Source organism: Trichechus manatus, unplaced genomic scaffold (genome assembly GCF_000243295.1).
Source record: "Trichechus manatus latirostris isolate Lorelei unplaced genomic scaffold, TriManLat1.0 scaffold00006, whole genome shotgun sequence".
NCBI lineage: Eukaryota > Metazoa > Chordata > Mammalia > Sirenia > Trichechidae > Trichechus > Trichechus manatus.
The window spans coordinates 27,115,641-27,135,624 of NW_004443942.1; the positions used below are offsets into that span (position 1 = coordinate 27,115,641).

Below are 19,984 nucleotides of genomic sequence, written 5' to 3' on the forward strand. Positions count from 1 at the left end.
CCACTGAAAAATGCCTCTGTCCTCCTTGTTGATGAAGCTCTTCCCTTGCCTGTCTTCACAGAAGCCTGGCAGCAGTTTGGAAGGAGCTCTTTTGGGGTACCATTCCAGAATAAACACTGGAGGCTGTACAGAAGCCTTAACTTCGAGCTTCCCAACCTGAAAGTTTCCATGAAGGCTGGGAGGACACTGTGCTGTGGGTGTGAGGATAGCTTGCAGCATCTGAAAAAGTTCGACTTTCCTGCTTTTTGGTATTTCTATATTAGAATAGTGGCCATACAGATGAGGAAGAGAGTAAAAATGGACTTTTTAACTTTTAGGGGGAGGTACTTATAGAGTGTTCACACACTATTTTCATGCAGTCTGTAATTAGTTGATTTTGGAGGAGGCATCTTTAAACCTTGCAGGAAATTCGGCTGATAGAACTAGTATTTCTGAAATTTTCAGTCAGTGTAGACTGGGATGCTTTTCTCTTGTGTAGCTTCCTGCTCCTGACCCTGTCCATCTTTCTCTTTCATCTCAGGAACACTTTTCTGAAAGAAAATCTTTCTTAAGCCATGATGCTTTCTATCTAGTATGCTTGTTTTTATAATCTGCCTATAATAGAAAAATGAATAAAACCTTGGTTTCCTACAGGCCAGCTAGCTAGGAGTTAATGGCTTCCAGCCCGTGTCAAACACATTGAGTGGGTGTTGTTTTTAAGTACAAGCTCTTAATTCAAGGTTTTATGTGTTTAATTATGTATGTGTAAAGTGCCAGCCTGCAAGCCCCTTGGGTCTGGCATAGCTTGAAATAACTACAGGAACATACAGAAAGTGCAATGGGATGAGACTGAACTCTTAAGATATAAATCCTTTGTCCTACGATTCACTTGAGGGAAAAGGGGGGAAGATGGGGATAACAGCAGAATCAGTCTATTAACGGAGGAAACATCTCAGTTCAGAAAAAGTGATTTTGAAGAACCTGAAGCAAGCAGAAAGAGATCATTAGAAAGAAATATGTTGTAGCAGAAAGGACACTGGCTGGGCCAGGGGAGAGTTGGTTTCTAAACCTGACTTTATCACTGTACTTCTGAAGCAATTTTTTTTTTAACCTATAAGGTTGAACTCAGCTTTAATGAGAACGATCATATGTTCACTAGTTTGTTTTGACCATTCACAAATAAACCTCCAGTTTTTTCAAATTACGTCACTGAAAACTAGTCATACTCATATAACATAAACATAGCATTTTGCTTTGATGCAATTATAATAAAGATAAATCATCTTGTAATCTAGGGCCTGGAGATTTCAGCAACTCTGAGGCCAGTCAGTTGACCAGAGGGAGAAACCTCCTTGTAAGGTTGCATATGCATAGAGAGCCCAGGTCCCTCAAGTAAGATTTTCCTGGGAACCACTACCAGTGCCCTAGGAAGTACTTCAAGGAGGTGGAGAGGGTAAATGTTTCTTTTCATCAAAGTAGTCCCACTCTTGTTTTAGTTGCTGTGAAGTTGATTCCGACTCATGACAACCTTGTGTGCAGAGCAGAACTGCTGTATAGAGTTTTTAAGGCTGTGACCTTTCAGAATCAGATCGCCAGGCCTGTCTTCTCTTGGCTCTGTTTTATTTTGGGGTTCTGCATTATATCTCTTCTCTGAGTATGTAGAATGTTTTCTTTTTATGTAACACCGCATGTTGTTAAGAGCATGAGGCTATACCTCTCACCTTTGGGGAGCTAGAGGACAGAGGCTGAAGTCCTAAGAAACCCACTTGGAAGTCACGTCAGTGGTTCCCAGATAGCAGGCAGGAAGAGTACATGAAGGGCCTGCTGCTCTTGGAGAACTGCGAAGTTTTTAGAAAGATAGAATTTTGATGGCAAGTAGGTGAAGTGGAACCTGAAATGGAGATTTTTAAAGCCGTTTCACTCCTGCCCTTGGTATGTCATTTCCCCATAGTACCCAAGCTACCATACACCCAGTCTCCCAGGGTGTCTGTCCTTTGGGCTCTGAATTTGAATGGATGTTATGATCCACAAGTTTATTCTTACCATTTTGGACTAGGTTGGAAAACATCTGTTTGTTAGTTAGTACTCCTAATAGAGAATGAGAAGAAGGCATAAAGATTTTATAGAGCAGATTATTCTGCCTTCAATTTACATTTGTGACCAGGTCTATATAAAATAAAGTGTCATGTTGAAAACGTATTTGAAGTAATGGGAAACAGAGAATTTAATTTTTAAAAACCATCATTTATTTACCTGCTGCAGTCGAGTTCATACCTTTCTTGACTGTAATGTCAACTTTCCTAACTTTGAACCTGTTATGGATTGAATTGTATCCCCCAGAAATATCTGTCAACTTGGCTAGATCATGATTCCCAGTATTGTGTGATTGTCTACCATTTTGTTATCTGATGTGATTTCCCTCTGTGTTGTAAAGCCTATCACTATAATGTATTAAGATGAATTAGTGACAGTTACAGTGATGAGATCTACAAGGTTAGGTAGTGTCTTAAGCCAGTCTCTTTTGAGATATAAAAGAGAGAAGTGAGCAGAGAGATATGGGGACCTCATATCACCAAGAAAGCAGTGCTGAGAGCAGAGTGTGTCCTTTGGACCTGAGGTTCCTGTGCTGAGATGCTCCCAGACCAAGGGAGGACATCACAAGGACCTTCCTCCAGAGCAGAGAGAGAGAGAAAGCCTTCCCCTGGAGCCAGCATCCTGAATTTGGACTTCTAGCCTACTGGACTGTGAGAGAATAAACTTCTCTTTGTTAAAGCCAACCACTTGTGGTATTTCTGTTTTAGCAGCACTGGATGACTAAGACAGAACCCCTGTGTATGTGAGGTCTAGTAAAATAGGTTGCAAATCAGTTTTTATTATGGTCTCCAGTTTTAGCCACTTGGAACCATTAGAGTTTTTCAGGGCATTCAGAAAAGTTCTTCCCTTAGCTAAAACTTCCCGGGTTTGGTTTCTAAAAGACCTAGATCTTATAAGAAATAGACTAATTTAGTTCAAGGGTAGAGATCCATTGATAAATGATCATCATAAAGCATAACAGCCCTGAAATATATACACTAAAAATAAAAAGGAATTTCATAAATAAACACAAATCACAGTTCTCAGCCTGATATAGAATTTGCAGGGACATTAATAGCATTTAACACTCCCCCTCCTTTTTTCTCCTGCACAAGGGAGGGCACCTGCAGAGAGTGTATGAATTCCTCAGGGCTTATTTCACTTAGTCACTTGATGTGGTGTGAGCTGATACATGTCATATAGGCCTTATTTTACATTGACTTTCTTATGGCAGTGTTATAAAAGCTGCTTAAGGTATCAAGTCTCTTCCAGTTTTTAGGAGTCTAATGAAAAGTGGCCTCATCTTCAGGAGGGGACAGGAAAGCTGGTAATAGGGAACCCAAGGTTGAGAAGGGACAGTTTTGACATGTCGTGGGATTGTTAACCATTGTCATAAAACAATATGTCTACTAACTGTTTAATGAGACACTAGTTGTTCTGTAAGCCTTCATGTGAAGTACAATAAAGAAAAAAAAAATGGCCTCATCTCAAAGGAGAGTAAGAGAATGTTTGCACAGCTCAAAGAGTAATCAGCATCACTGAATTGTACATGTAGAAATTGTTGAATTGGTGTACTGTATTTTTCACAAATAATGCACATACTATGCCAGACTGTTTTACTTAATTTCCTCATTTCTGGGCATTATATGTGTGCTTGTATTATTTACATGGGTGCATTATTTGCAAAAAATACGGTATGTCCTGCTGTGTATATTCTCAACAAAAATAAAATAAATTTTAAAAAAAATGGCCTCATCTCTTTCCCCCCTTCTTTAGTCTTTCTCTTCCTCGGTCTCCTTTCTCATATTTTCCAGTTTGACTTCCCTTTAGGAAGACTGTTGCAGTGAACACAGAGCACTGGGCTGGGAGCAAGAAGATTGGAGTTTTCTGCTCTTCGACAAGTTCTCAACTGTCCCTGTTTCCTCGTCTGTAAGAGGAGAGGGTTCACTTATATGACAACTACTTTCCCTTCCAGCTCTAAAATTCTGTTAGCCTTTCTCTTGTTTACTCTTCTACTTTTTCCTTGCTTCCCTACTTCATCTACTCAGTAAGCATGAACTGTTGCTGTTGAGTCGATTCCAACTTATAGCAACCCTATAGGACAGAGTAGAACTCTCCCATAGGGTTTCCAAGGCTGTAATCCTTATGGAGAGCCCTGGTGGCACAGTAGTTAAGAGCTCGGCTGCTAACCAAAAGGTTGGCGATTCAAATCCACCACCTGCTCCTTGGAAACCCTAGGGGGCTATTCTACTCTGTCCTATAGGGTCACTATGAGTCAGAATTGACTACAGCAGGTTTGGTTTTGAAATCTTCATGGAAGCAGACTGCCACATCTTTCTCCTGTAGAGCAGCTGGTGGGTTTGAACCACCAGCCTTTTGATTAGCAGCTGAGCACTTTAACCATCATGCCACCAGAGCGCCTGCTCAATACTCAGTGGTTTAAAAATACAGTGAAAGCTTTGAGAGCCAGAACTTGATGGGACTGCCTTGTTTATCCACTTTTGCGGTCTTAACACTTTCTTTCGCTCTCTGTTAGTAGAAAATATTTGAATTTTCCTTTGCTGATAGCTTTCTGCCTTACACAGGTTTTGGCTTTTGCAGGTTTTACTGTACTCATAAAATAAACATAGTTGGGAAGAAACATCAATAAAGTGCAGTTGCTAGCAAAGTTTGGAGTTTAGAAGTTTTTATTTTGGCAGTTTCTCACGTCATTTGTCTTTCTTATGCCCTAGCCAAGTCATGCTGGATTTGGTACACACAGTTGCTGTTGGTGGTGCTGATAGGTTTTAATTTGAGTTAGTTGCCAAAATACAAAAGTCAGGAGATTTCGCACAAAAACAGATTTTCAACTTTTTTTTTTTTTTTTGGATAAATCAGAGATGTGTTAATTCAGGACCTGCATTTCTCCATGGCAGCAGTTGGCTGGAACTGAGCACCTGTTCCTCCTTTAGATTATCGGGAGAGCCTTTACCTTTGCCACCATCTCCACTGGGCTGCTTTACTCAAGTGGATACTTGAGCAGGTAAAGATCCTGATGGCATTGTCCAGTGGGGCCTGTGAACTTAGATCCAGACTGGGCCAGAGTCTGCATCCAAAAGTTCAGAATGATAGGAGCCAGCATGGCAGCAACAATTCCTAGTGGTGTCTATCCATAGTCTTTGCAGATTAAAAGCATGACCCCAGCCAGTGATCAGAGAACAGGAATGATAGGTATCAGCTTTCCTGGAACTAGTCAGGTGGTTAGGACCTCAGCCAAGAAAGCTCCTCCAGCCTAAGAACTCTTCTTCTATAAAAATCTGAATATTTTTATCTTCATACTTAAGCTTAATTATTTTATTGGATTAATTTTGCATCTCTTTTTTTCTTAATCTCTGTTGCATTTCCTTTAAATTAAATGTACCCTTTATAGGGGTACCCTTTGATGCCTTTTGTTTTTTGCCTTTTTCCAGAATGTCAGAACAGGGAGAGCAAACAAGATTAAAGCACAAATGAGTGAATAAGAATTATCAATAAAATTAAGTACCTTAATCATAAACTCTGTTTCATGCTCTCCCCACCCTCATATCTTGTCAGGATCACTTGAAAGTGTTGACAGAAGACACATCACACTCTGGTGGTTCTTACAAGCTATAGTCTATTTAGAGAGGGTACATTTGTGCAGGTATGCAACTCTTTCTCAAAAGAGCCTGGATAGTCTTCAGGATTAGTAAAATTTTCTGCATGGCAGATTCAGTATAACCAAGGTGGTCAGTAAAAGACCAGATCTGTTGGCTCTTCATGTGAGTTCCAGATGATGTATCAGCAGTAGGAAGTGACAGCCAGGAGCACCTGGGACACGACTGTTTATGGTCTTTTATAAGCACACAATTCTGAGTCTTCAGGACCAGAATAGCAAGAGAGTTCAAAGATGCTTTTCTCTAGAAATACAGAGTACAGATAACTGTGATCCTATAGTGATGAGAAAGTTCTAGAGATACTCTCCAAAAAAGAATGCTAGAATGTTCAGAACCAGGGCCATATGTTTAGAATAAGTACATATCATCTCAAGATGACTGTTTTGAATAGGACCGTTCACATTTCACTGTATAAGTTTTGATAACCTTTAAAGACTTGCTATTCTAAGTATGGTCCATGTACACAAGCATCTGCATCACCTGGGAGCTTGTTAGAAATGCAGAATCTTGGGCCCTACCCTAGATCTACTAAGTCAGAATCTGCATTTTGAACAAGATCCCTGTTTGATTCATGTACACATTAAAGTTTGAGAAGCACAACTTTAAAAGATTGGCCTATGTATTTAGAGTCTCACACAATTTATTGCATCATCTCTTTTCCCGGTTGATTTGTAATTGATTGCTGTGTAGCAATAATGGCAATAACAGCAGCAATAGTAATAGCAGACATTTAGTGATTAATAGAAGCCTGACTAGGGCAGTGGTGGTTCAGTGGTAGAATTCTTGCCTTCCACACGGGAGAACTGGGTTTGATTCCTGGCCAGTGCACTTCATGCACAGCCACCCCGTCTGACAGTGGAGGCTTGTGTGTTGCTGTGCTGCTGAACAGGTTTCAGCAGAGCTTCCAGACTAAGATGGACTAGGAAGAAAGGCCTGGTGATCTACTTCTTAAAATCAGCCAGTGAAAACCCTGTGGATCACAACAGTCTGATCCCATTGTGCATGGGATCAATATGAGTCAGGGGCTGACTTGATGGCAGCTAACAACAAGTAAAATTAATCCTGACATTTGGCTAAGAGTTTACTTGCATTATTTTTACTTTTTAATTCTTACAACAACCTGAGTTTTTATGACACTACTTTTATAGTTGGTTGCTGTCGACTGGGCCCTTGACTCACGGTGACCCCATGCACAACAGAAAGGAACACTGCCTGGTCCTGCCATCACTATGATCAATTGTGGATCAGACTCTTTGCCAAAATCAGGTATTTTAAAAAATAGTGTTCTTTATTTTGATTTGCATGTCTACCCGGATGCACCTCAGAAGAAAGACCTGGAGATACACTTCCAAAAAATGAGCCATTGAAAACCTTACGGAACACAGGTTTACTCTGACACAACGTGGGGGTCACCGTAAGTCAGAATTAACTTGACAGCAACTGGTCGGTCACTAGATACTAGTATATAAAAAAAATTTTTTAAGTAATTATGTATTGTTGTTAGGTGCTGTCAAGTTGGTTCAGGCTCAGAGTGACCCTATGTACGATAGAACAAAACACTGCCCAGTCCTGTGCCATCCTCACAACTGTTGCTATGTTTGAGCCCATTGTTGCAGCCACTGTATCAGTCCATCTCATTGAGGGCCTTCCTCTTTTTCACTGACCCTCTGCTTTACCAAGCATGATGTCCTTCTCCAGGGACTCGTCCCTTGTGGGAACGTGTCTAAAGTATGTGAGACCAAGTCTCCCAATCCTCGCTTCTAAGAAGCATTCCCGCTGTACTTTTTCCAAGATAGACATGTTTTTTTCTTCTGGCAATCCATGGTATATTCAGTATTCTTCACCAACACCATAGTTTAAAGGCATCAGTTCTTCTTCACACTTCCTTATTCGTTGTCCAGCTTTCTCATGCGCATGAGGCTATAGAAAATAGCATGGCTTGGCTCAAGGACACCTTAGTCCCCAAAGTGACATCTTCTTTTTTTAACACTTTAAAGAGGTAGCAGATTTGCCCAGTGCAATATGTTGTTTGATTTTTCGACTGCTGCTTCCATGGTCATTGATTGTGGATCCAAGTAAAATGAAATCCTTGACAACTTCCATATTTTCTCTGTTTATCTGATGTTGCTTATTGATCCAGTTGTGAGGATTTTCGTTTTCTGTATGTTGAAGTGTAATCCATACTGAAGGCTGTAGTCCTTGATCTTCGTCAGTAAGTGCTTCAAGTCCTCTTTGCTTTCAGCAAGAAAGGTTGTGTTATCTGCATATCACTGTTGTTAATGAGCCTTTCTCCAATCCTGATGCCACTTTCTTCTTCATATAGTCCAGCTTCTCTGATTATTTGCTCAGTATACAGATTGAATAAGTATGGTGAAAGGATACAACCCTGATGTATGCACACCTTTCTTGATTTTAAACCATGAGGTATCCCCTTATTCTGTTTGAACGACAGCTTCTTGATCTATGTACAGGTACCTCATGAGCACTATTAAGCGTTCTGGAATTCCCATTCTTTGCAGTGTTATCCATAATTTGTTATGATTCACACAGTCAAATGCCTTTGCTTAGTCAATAAAACACAGGTAAACATCTTTCTGGTACTCTCTGCTTTCAGCCAAGATCCATCTGATATCAGCAGTGATATCCCACGTTCCATGTCCTCTTCTGAATCCAACTTGAATTTCTGGTAGGTCCCTGTTGATGTACTGCTGCAACCATTTTTAAGTTATCGTCAACAAAATTTTACTTGCGTGTGATTTTAATGATATTGTTCGATAATTTCCACATTCTGTTGGACCACTTTTCTTTGCAGTGGGCACAATTATGGATGTTTTCCAGTCAGTTGGCCAGGTAACTGTCTTCCAAATTTCTTGGCATAGACGAGTGCTTCCAGTGTTGCATCTGTTTGTTGAAACATCTTAGTTGGTGGTCCGTCAGTTCCTAGAGGCTTGTTTTTTGCCAGTGCCTTCAGTGCAGCTTGGACTTCTTCCTTCAGTATCATAGGTTCTTGATCATATGCTACCTCCTGAAATGGTTGAATGTCGACCAATTCTTTTTGGTACAGTGACTGTATTCCTTCAATCTTCTTTTGATGCTTCCTGTATCATTCAACATCATGCCCATAGAATCCTTCAGTATTGCAACTTGAGGCTTGAATTTTTTATTCAGTTCTTTCAGCTTGAAAATGCTGAGCATGTTCTTCCCTTTTAGTTTTCTTACTCCAGGTCTTTGCACATTTCATTATAGTACTTTGTCTTCTTGAGCTGCCCTTTGAAATGTTCTGTTCAGCTTTTCATCATTTCTTCCATTTGCTTTAGCTACTTTCCATTCAAGAGCAAGTTTCAGAGTCTCTTCTGACATCCGTTTTGGTCTTTTATTTCTTTCCTGTCTTTTTAATGACCTTTGCTTTCTTCATGTAGGATGTCCTTGATGTCATTCCACAACTCATCTGGTCTTCAGTCATTAGTGTTCAGTGTATCAAATCTATTAGATGGTCTCTAAATTCAGGTGGGATATATTCAGGGTCATACTTTGGCTCTTGTGGACTTGTTTTAATTTTCTTCAGCTTCAGCTTGAACTTGCCTATTAGTAATTGTGTATTATTCATGTAAAAATTATGAAAAGTAAAAAGGAGGGATGAGGAATTACTTTCTGAAGAATGAAGAAGGCAAAAAATTAGCAGGAAAAATTCATCAAAGCTATTAGAGGAACACTGTTTAGAGGATATTCCAAAACCTTCAGGATCGGTTCGGAGCCATGCTTTGTATTTTGTCCAGGGCTGCCTAGCGCTTGTAGCAATATCTGTGTACTTACTTTTCTCTGTGTGTCTAACTTATGTTTCTTACGTGTCTGTGTTCTACAGGTAACTCGGGACCAGATGAAGGTGTTCATACAGCAGGAATTTAAGAAAGTTCAGAAAGTGATTGCTGATGAGGAACAGAAGGCCCTTCATCTAGTGGACATCCAGGAAGCAATGGCCACGGCTCATGTGACTGAAATATTGGCAGACATCCAATCCCATATGGATAGGTTGATGACTCAGATGGCCCAAGCCAAGGAACAACTTGATACCTCTAATGAATCAGCTGAGCCAAAGGCAGAGGTAAAGGAGAATGCCCACAATTATTAATAGTAGGAGAAGTAGAAGAAACTGACTGCCATATTTGTTAGCTCTGGAAATGCCCCCTGTAGTCCCTGAAAATGAGTTAAAAACTTACATAGGGTATAAGTATTTACACTGGTAAAAGTACAGAAGTATTGGCTACTGTATCCACCATTATCTGCAGAAGTATGGTCAGTGGGACAGATACTAATCATAGTTAAGAAAGGAGGCCAGAAATCAGAGCCAGAGAAAAGGCAACTGACAGGTACAAGGAGTAGATTGAGTCTGTAAAGAAAGTCATTACACAAACCAGAACTGGGCTGAATGAGAACGGATCAGGAAGTAGAGCATAAGGCATGCGAGAATGGAACATTTTGGACTGATTCTGTGAGTCGTGAAAGGGTGCCTTAAGCTGGATTTTATTTGAAGCCAACTGTATTAATTAGGGGCATAACTTACTAAGAGAGGCATGTAAGATAGGGCATTGTGAAGACCATAAAAAGACAGTGTGAACAGAAGATACAAGGTAAATGTTGAATCATTGTACAAATGTTAGATACTGTATTCATTATTTTCTAACAGTAATAACAAGGTCTTAGGTATTTTACCAAGCAACATACTCAAGCATTTAGAACCAGAGCTGCGAACCAGTTCAGTCATGGCCAATGAAATGAAACCTGAACAGACCCAAATTTTTAAAATTTGAGTGATCTGGAACCATAACCAGAACAGGAAAAATTACAGGTTGTAGCCCTGGAATGAGAGACTCAGAAGACGTGTAGTGAGCTCTTTCAGGAACCTGATGCGTGAGATTGGACTATTGGCAGGACTGTGGAGAGTGACACATTCAAAGCGACTCGTTCGGCCTCCAGATTTGAACGGAGCACCTCTGTTTCCGACTCTGCTCAAAATTCGACGGGCAAGAGATTTGGTTGTTATGCAACATGTACGCTGCCCTTGTTTTCTAAGAGGGAGATTAGATTTCTAATAGGGCTTCAACCCGTCATTTTTCCTGTTCTGGTTATTGTTCCAGTTCACCCAAATTTTAAAAATTCAAATCTGTTTTGGTTTTGCTTCCTTGGCCATGACTGGATTGGGAAGAACTGGTTTGAAGCCCTGTTTAGAACCTGTTTCTAAAAAATAAGGCAGTCATTTAAAAAAGATACAAAAACTAATAATGTATTTCACTCACTGAGGAGATGGTTCATCAGCATTATGATGAAAATTTAGGTCAAGCTTATGCCAGCCAGATTTAGGCTAGACTCTTCTATAAGAAAACCTAAAAGAGTCCTATGGACTTTTAGGACTGCTGCTGATTCAGTGAACTTAGCCTTAACTTGCAGTCTTGCTTTGGTCTAGGAGAGCCTGGCCATAGAATAAACCAGCTAATAGAAGAGTCCAGGTATAATCCAGGAGGCAGATATTGTCCAAGCCATCCTGACAGGAAATGCAAGGAACTATTGGACAGTTTTCGGCTGCATCCATCCAGGGTTCTTGATTACTTTTCATCAGTGCGTGAAAAGAATAGCTCTTGTTGTTTTCATTCATCCTCCCCAGAATTAAGAATGTGTGCCTAGGTTAGCGTCTAGTTAGGAAACAGAGGATTTATATTTATCATTTTATTTAATCCCTACGTTAGCACTCTGTCAATATCTCTATTTTACAGATGGGATATTGAGATGCAGAGAGACACTGACAAGTGTCCCAGTTATATCTGTGGGAAGAATTAGGACAGTCAGTGTCCTAGACTGCTTTGTATTCTTAAGACCTTCTACAATGTTGAGGCAGTCACTTTGTGTCTTTTTTTTTTCTTCTTAACTTTGCATATTAATAAACAAAAAGTTCAAAGTCAACTCAAGGGATCAGTGGCATAACTTTGTCCCTAGTCCCCCTTAAATTGGACCCCCATGTTTATTCCCTGTGTTGATTAAGTTGTTCTTTCAAAAATAAAGATTTAATTTGAGCTATATCCCCCTCTCTTTTCTTTTCATTTAAAATAATGTATTTAGTCCCTACCCAACATTAGCCATCCTGTAAGCACCTGAATTGCACTATGCTTGTTAACTCTGATGAATTACTGTTTCGACTATAAGACCTGACGGGCCTAAGGACCAAGCTGTGAACAAAATAAGCTATTAAAAAAAGAAGTAGCATTCAGCAGGCTAGAGCTCTTACAAAGAGCTGTTATCATCTAATGGTCTCTTATTCCAGCTAATCTGGTAACTTATTGGTCAGAGCAAATTTCTAGTACATCTCTTGCACTCAACAGAGGAATTCAGTAAAAATGAGAAATTTTATGGTTCTTAATTCCATTCTTCTACCAGTCTTTATTTTTAGTCTTCTTTTCTTCCCTTTATATACTATGGAACTTTTAAAAAATCATTTGCATTTTGAATTTAGTCAAAAGATCCCCCCCAATATTTATTATAAAAAATTTTAAACATATAGCAAAGTTGAAAGTATTTTACAGATTGTACCTATATATCCATCAGCTAGATTCCACCATTAACATTGTACTGTACTTGCTTTATTACCTATCTAGCAATCTTTCCAACCTTCCATTCATCAATCCATCTTATGTTTCAATGCAGTTAAAAGCAAATTGCATCTTCTGGTTCTGAACAAGATGGCGCAAACACATTCCATTTTATTCCTCTTGCTGATTATAAAAATCCCTGGACAAAATATATTAAGTCACCTACCAGAAGATTCTGAAAGGTGTAAAAAAGATGGCACATTGGCTTGGAACCTTGGGATTTGAGGAACTACACGATAGTGAGTTCACTGGAGTTTTTCCTTACTTCCTATATGTCCTGGTGTAAGTGCTAGAGAAGCCTGCAAACGGGGAACACCAAAGAACCGAGCTACAAAGAAAAAAAGAATCCCAAGTAAAGTCTGCTCTCTCTAGCCAAAGGTCTTGGAAGAGGGCAGCTCAGCATTAGAGAAACCTTTTAACCATACCTGCCTTTTTTAGAAGAAAAGCTGCACCTGCTTATCCTCTCCAATGGGTACTACAGCAGTGGAGCCAGGGGGTTGAAAACCTGTTTTGCACCCTCTCGTGTAGTAATGAGGTGTCATTCTTCCCCTACGGAGCCTGTGTGTGAAACTCTGACTTTTATTCTCCCCTACCCCACTGCAGTCATGAGTGAGCCCCTCTTTCATGGAGCCTGTTGGCAGTACTCTGACTTCCACCCCTGCCCAGTAGCACCCCTCCCCTGTCTTTCAGAGACTAGAGATGAAACTCAGCTCCTGCCTCCTACCCCTGTATTAACTAGGCAGTACCCCTCCCTGACTGAGTCAGTGGGTGGAAGCTTGTCTTCCGCCCCTGCCCTGTAGTAACTAGTCAGTACTCCTCCTCCTCCCCAGCTAGCACTGTGGAGACTGTGGGGCTGAGTTCTATCATTTTAGTAACACAGAGTGGGACAGACCAGAACAGCACTGCAGAGGCTTTATAAACTACATTAACATTTGAACCACAGCCCTCAAAAGTGATCCAGGACATACATTCTGAACCTAAACAGGTTGACTATCTGCTAAAACAGAAGATTTAAGTAGGAACCAGATTTTTATAACATTATACTCAAAACGTCCAGGATATAGTCCAAAATTTATCTTCCATAACTAAGTAAAGTTTATTGCTTTCTTAGTCATTATAGAATGTTTCAAAATTACAGATAACAGAAAGTAAAAAGAATACACACTAAATTGATAGATATTGTGTATGTTTCATTTTTTCACAGTTTAAATTTTCCTCATATTATTAGAAATTCTTCATAGACATAATGTTTGAATCCTGATTCAAATATTAAAATTTAACTTTTACCTCATTGTTGCATTTTAGGTTATTTCCAGCTTCTGTCATTTATAATATTGTAGTGAATGTATTGTTTATAAATCATTTTTGTGAATATTTTTAACCTCATATTCCTGGGAGTAATTACTCAGTTGTGGGTATGAACATCTTTTGGGCTTTTGTACATATTTGCAAACTATCCATAGAATTATTATATCAGCGTACATTCTCATCAGTTTTGAAAATGACTCTCTCACCTATTATTGCCTGAATTGAATTACAGTCATGTGCCGCATAATGTCCATTCAGGCAACGCCCAGCTGCATATACGTCCATGGTCCCATAAGGTTACAATAGAATAGAGTTCAGAAATCTTGATTGGAGAATGGGACCAAACACAATACAAAAGAAAACTTTCCTGGTCCTTTGGTCCTTTTAGAAAGCCAGAGGGTTTGGTTGTGGATAACCTGTACTGATCACACCAGGCTCCCTTGGGCCCTGGGGGTCTCTACGCCCAGATGTTTCATAGGCCCTGCCCTCCACACCACCCCAGGCAGTGAGACAGTGGCCACTAGGGGCCTGATTTGGCACGGTGTTCACACAACGTCCAAGTCACATAACGTCCGATTTTGCAAAACGTATCATGGATGTTAAGTGATGCATGACTGTATATCATTTTTTAAAAACTCTGCCAAAATCAAGTATTAAAAAATGATATGTCTTTATTTTATTTGCGTATCATGAGCATTTCCATCTTTTGTCCATTTTGAGAGAAGAGTATAGAGTTACAGTGAGATAATACTAGAAAAAATCAGTTGAAATGGGGAAATCATTAAAAATGGTATATGCATTCTTTAAACATTTATTTTAACTTGAAACATATCTGTACAGTCTTTTGATCAGAGTCAAGGCCTTTACTTTGAGAATATGGGTTTGCTGTATGGAGTTCCATGTCATGTTTCTCCCATTCTGCCCTGTTCATGATGTCCAGTTTCAGTCTCTTTAAAGGAGGCCGAGGTGACGGTTATTCGAAGGAAACTGAGTGCAGAATCCTAGATTTTTATAATTTATTATTCTAATATTTTGCACATGGCCTACCTACATCAAAATTGACAGCAAATTTTAAGCAACTCATCTTTATTAAATGATTCCAAAGCATTCAACTTAGTTTTCATAGAAGCAACAACTTATAGAAGAAACAATTTTCTCTTACTCTCTTGCTGGCTCACTTGTACTCATTATTTGTTATTTAATTAAAGCATGTCATTATAATTACAAGTTCAACTGGCATGAATAAGCTCGAGAACAAACGTATTAGGTTCTTGGTGAACATACATTTTCACTGGTGGAAGTAGTAATGGGAGATTGTAGTAGAGTATAGCCTGCCAGTTGAGAGCATTCCAGGTGGGGCAAGCATTAGTATGTTTTGCAGAGGGATTTGGGAGCATTACTTAATCTAACAAGTCATTTAAATGAAAGTTGGTGTTTAACAGACTTTCAGTTCTGACATTCTGATTCTGAGACCAAGAGTTCACTCGTAAAGGGGCTAGAAATTCATCTTCTTAAATCCTGCTTATATCTTGCCCTCTCTCCTCCTTAAATAAATTATTTACTATGTCCCTTGTACAATGTTATGTACAGTGAATACAGAGATGAACAAAACAAAAATTCTTTTCTCAAAGAGTTGAAATCCAAAGAGCGAGACATTGTACAGTGCTTTTGTATCAGTTCTCTTCTCGAAGTATTAACCTAGAAACCAAAAAACCAAACCCGTTGCTGTCAAGTCCATTAACCTAGAAGTGTGCATCATACACGCATGGAGGACAGAGAGAGATTATGCCATTCAGGCTGCCAGTGAGGAATAGTTTCTGAGTGACGCTTGATCTAAAAGAATGAATAGGAATTAGCCAGGCTTTCAGAATAGGGGTGTACATTTCGGGTAACCGGAATAGCATGTCCATATTTTTTACTACCAAGATTAGCAGTCTTCTGAATGTTTGTTGCCTATTGAAAATGCCCTTATAATCATATGTGTGTATTTGTTCTTTAATTCATTTATTCTTTCAACAGTGAAACCCCCACATGGCCCTCCCCATGCATTGTGGTAATGATTATTGTCTCTGAAAAGAACCATGTATCTATAAACAGCAGAAATGGATGAACATAAAACAAAACCTTGTGCCCTATCTTTTTTGTCCTCCACTCTCTCATAGAGGTGTTATTAACAATTCAGGGAAAGTACAATGATGGCCATCATTTGTTGAACACCTATAATGTATTAGACACTTGCTTAGTGTTTTACACACATCTTCTCATTTATTTTAATCCACATAGCGACCCTGTGAGGTAAGAATTAGGATTTCCACTTGCAGATGAGGAAGCTGAACCTCAGAAAAGTTCATTGTCAAAAGCCTTGCTGTTGCAATTGATGAACCACAATTTGAAGCCATGTTTCTCTGTCTCAGAAAGTCCATCTCTTAACCATTGCACCAAAATTGGTGATAGTGAGGACGATTTGCTCTAAATCATGGGAGAAAGTTTGGATACATTTTTCCATAAGGTTCTCCTAGACAATTATGTTTAAACGTCCAGAGATAATTGAAACATTGTATTAAGGTTTAATTGTGTCATTGATAGTTACCTAACTCATGTTAAATTTAGATTATGTAACTTTTTTCTTACTAGATTATAGTTCCCATAAGACACACTAGTCTATCAAAATGCAAAGAAGGCTTCCACCATTCCTATAACCTCTCTCCACCACTCGCCCTACTTCTCTCTCATTAGAGTGTGGATGATTAGCTCCCTCTCCACTATTACAAATCCTTAACAGTCTGTTAAAAATGCCCTTATTCAACCTTCAGTGTATAATCTGATTTAAATCACCTTTCTGGTGCCCTGTCCTTTACAGGTTTGTGCCCTGGCAATCTCTTTACCCATTCGTACTCCCACCCCCGATCCTGACTCCAGACTCCCCATACACCCATCCCCTGCCCAAGCCATACACAGCTCCTTTCTCTAGGTTCACAGAACTCAAAGTTTCTTGAACAAACAGTACTTTAAAAAAAAAGAAAAAAAAAACTCTGTGTCTTAACTCTTGCTAGTCTACAGTCCTTCCCACTTTTCTCTGTTGTCAGCCTGGGAAAATCCTGCTTATCCCTCAAGTACCAATATAAATGTCACCCTCCCTGTGAATCCTCTCCCGTCCTTTCCAGGCAGCATTCATCATTCCCTTTGACTCTCAAAACATTCTATTAATGTCTTTGGTGGAACCTTTAACACATTTAGTCATAGTTCATTTTCTATCTTCCTATTTCAACTGCTCCTATTAGGAGATCCTAGAAAGTTATATTGTTATGGGTTATTTATTATTTTATCTTCAGCCCCTACATATAGTAGCTTCTCAGTAAATTGTCCACCTGTCAGTTTGTCGTATTGTGGTGGCTTGCGTATTGCTGTGATACTGGAAGCTGTGCCACTGGTATTTCAAATACCAGCAAGGTCACGTGACCACGATAAACAGGTTGCAGTGGAGCTTCCAGACTAAGACTGGAAAGAAAGTCCTGGTGGTCTACTTTAGAAAAGTAGCCAATGAAAACCTTATGATCACAGCAGAACATTGTCTGGCTTGCTTGCTTTGGACATGTCATCAGGAGGGATCAATCGCTGGAGGAGGACATCATGTTTGGTGAAGTAGAGGGCCAGTGAGGGCGAGGGAGACCCTCAGTGAGATGGATTGGCACAGTAGCTGCAGTGATGGACTTGAGCATGCTGGCAATTGTGATGATAACACTGGGCTAAGCAGTGTTTCATTCTGTTGTACATAGGATCAGAGTCAACTTGACAGCAGCTATCAATAAATCATACTGAATAGCAACTGGATATTGATACATAACCTCTAATAAGTGCATCCTATGTCTCAGTCACTGTGCTTGATATTTATATATGTTATTTCATTTAATCTTCATATTTATTCTATGATGCAGGAACAAGGATCACATTTTACCAATTAGGAAATAGAAGTTAAGAGAGGCAAAGTAACTTGATCAGGGTAACACAGCACACACGTGATGGAGCCAAGATTTGAACCCAGAGTATCTGACTCCAGAACTCATTTTCCTTTATACCAGTAGAAACTAAAAATAAATTGATTAATTTTCTGGGGAGTTATCAATAGCTAGGAGATATATTCTCTATTGAAACTAACCCTAAATGGCTAAAGAGAAAGATGTAAAAGATGCTCTGTCAACAAAAGGATGAATGAGGTCTGCTGGAAAAGGCTTGAGAGCCATTTGAAAAATCTCATTTGGTCACAGAAAGAGGCTCAGAGGAATCTGCTGTGATCACTGACAGAGGTGGAGAGAATGCACTGCCTGCGAAAATAACTCTGACATTGTTTTCACAAAAAGTGAGCGAGGAGAAAAGCTATTGTTTGCCTGAAGAATGATGTGGATCGTCAAATGCCAGAACTACCCTTTTACAGAGAAGAAGACCAAGCAAGGTCCAGATTAATTAATTAGCTTGCCCAAGGGCAGGTAGCTAATAAATAGCAGAATTTGGCCTAGAATCCCAGTTTCCTTTAGTCCCAGTTCAGTGCCCTTTCCACCATAGTGTGCTATGTATTAGCGTTTCTGTGTTCATGTTTGGAGGAAAAATGCTAGACCCAGGCAGAAATGAGTCTTTGAAGGAAACAGCTTGGTGCTTTTGGAGCTGGTCAGCTTTTGCCTAAGACCTGCTGCTATTTTGGGCTCTCAGTTTGCTCAGAACTAAATGTGGCCAGCCATACAAATAAAAACGCAAGGCTGTTATTTAGGCCTCCTAGGCCTGCACCTTTACTTCTCTGCTTGCAAGGGCAAATTATCAGTTCATCTCTGCTGGGCAGTTTGAACATAGGATTATATTAGCCCTCGTCTTAGCCCTTAGACATCTACTGGTTTGTCTCTGTTACAATAAATCCACAAGCCTTGCTTTCAGGTTGGGAAAGGAGAGGGAAAATAAATCTAAATTGGTCTCCACTTCATCCTGATTTTAATGGTGTTTCTTTCTGTTTGTCTTTCAGGGTGATGAGGAAGGACCCAGGTAAGATCACATTATTGCTGCTTGTCTGTTCTCAGAATTGAAGTAGAGTACATTTGTGGCCTTTGAATGCCCCATGAAATATGGACAGCCAAGAAACAGCACAGAAAAGAGATCTCTTTCTTAAGCCAGTGCTTTGAAGATCTTTTTTTGTAAGACTCCTATCTCCCTCCCCATCTAAGTCATTTCCTGCTTATATCCTTCAGATAAAAGTAGACTTTAAAGAATGTGATGACAGTAGCTTTGCTTTATTGTTTGGCACATTCAGACTACCTTGTTAAGAAGAGCAGGCTCTACATTTGAATGGTAATTAGGCCATCAGCTGGACTGACTAGATAAACTTTTGCATTCTTTCTTGATTAGAATTGGATTACTTTTTTTAATGGGCGCTAGATCCAATATTCTTTATTTCTGACCTATAACATCTTTGTGTCTGACCCAAGACACCTATACAATGAATTCTAGGTCATAGGTATACAAAACTTTGTTTAGGGGGAGAAATGCTCCTTTGAGCTTCTCTATCACCACCAAAAAAAAAAAAAATCCATTGCCGCCAAGTCTATTCTGACTCATAGTGACCCTGTAGGACAGAGTAGAACTGTCCCGTAGGGTTTCCAAGGAGCACCTTGTGGATTCAAACTGCCGACCTTTTGGTTAGCAGCCATAGCTTTTAACCACTATGCCACCAGGATTTCACCACAGTTGGATGGAATTTAGAAGTGCATTTCATTATTGACACAACTTTGCAGTCGTCCTGGACTTCGGTTTACTTACTTTTCCTGTCATTCTGCTCAAGCAGTAAGAAGTGGCTTGAGGGGCATTTGCGCAAAGTAAAATGTAATGTCCAGACGGATTCCATCTGTTACATAGGAGAAAGGACTTTTAATGCTGGGAAGTATCAGAGAGGTCATCCAGGCCATTGCTATTCAAACGTATTTTAGCAGAAGCAGTTTTTTAAAAAAATGAATTTTAAGTAGAGGCCCAGTGTGTAAAACTATTTTCCCCTAGTTAAAGTTGGGGGCTACATTTGCTCGTGAACCTTCTCTCTTCCTCATAATAGACCCTGAGGGGCTTCTGTGGAAACCTAGGGTTCCTCAGAACTCATTGTGAAAATCATTAGTTTAAGCCCTTATTGAAAGAAATTAAATGAATTGTCCAAGGTCACCTTACTGAAGCCAAGATGCAACCCTTCTTTGGTTTTATGTGGGGTAGTTCTATTCTGTCCTGTAGGGTCACTATGAGTTGAAATCGACACGACAGCCATGGGTTTTTTTTTTTTTTTTTTTT

At 39.6% G+C, this 19,984-nt stretch overlaps 1 protein-coding gene across 5 annotated transcripts in view; it reads left to right on the forward strand.

Moving 5' to 3' along the window:
• Nucleotides 1-19,984, forward strand: part of TRIM44 (tripartite motif containing 44) — a 139,716-nt gene that overhangs the window by 40,864 nt on the left and 78,868 nt on the right. For 2 of the 5 annotated variants that reach the window (XM_023738388.1, XM_004369801.2), the window contains 2 exons: nt 9,589-9,828; nt 18,681-18,700. In XM_023738388.1, the coding sequence (XP_023594156.1) occupies nt 9,589-9,828; nt 18,681-18,700 (260 nt within the window). Of the gene's footprint in view, nt 1-4,929; nt 5,075-9,588; nt 9,829-12,419; nt 12,692-18,680; nt 18,701-19,984 lie in introns of those variants that run through there. The other 3 variants (XR_002825251.1, XM_023738390.1, XM_023738382.1) reach the window with 3 other exon arrangements.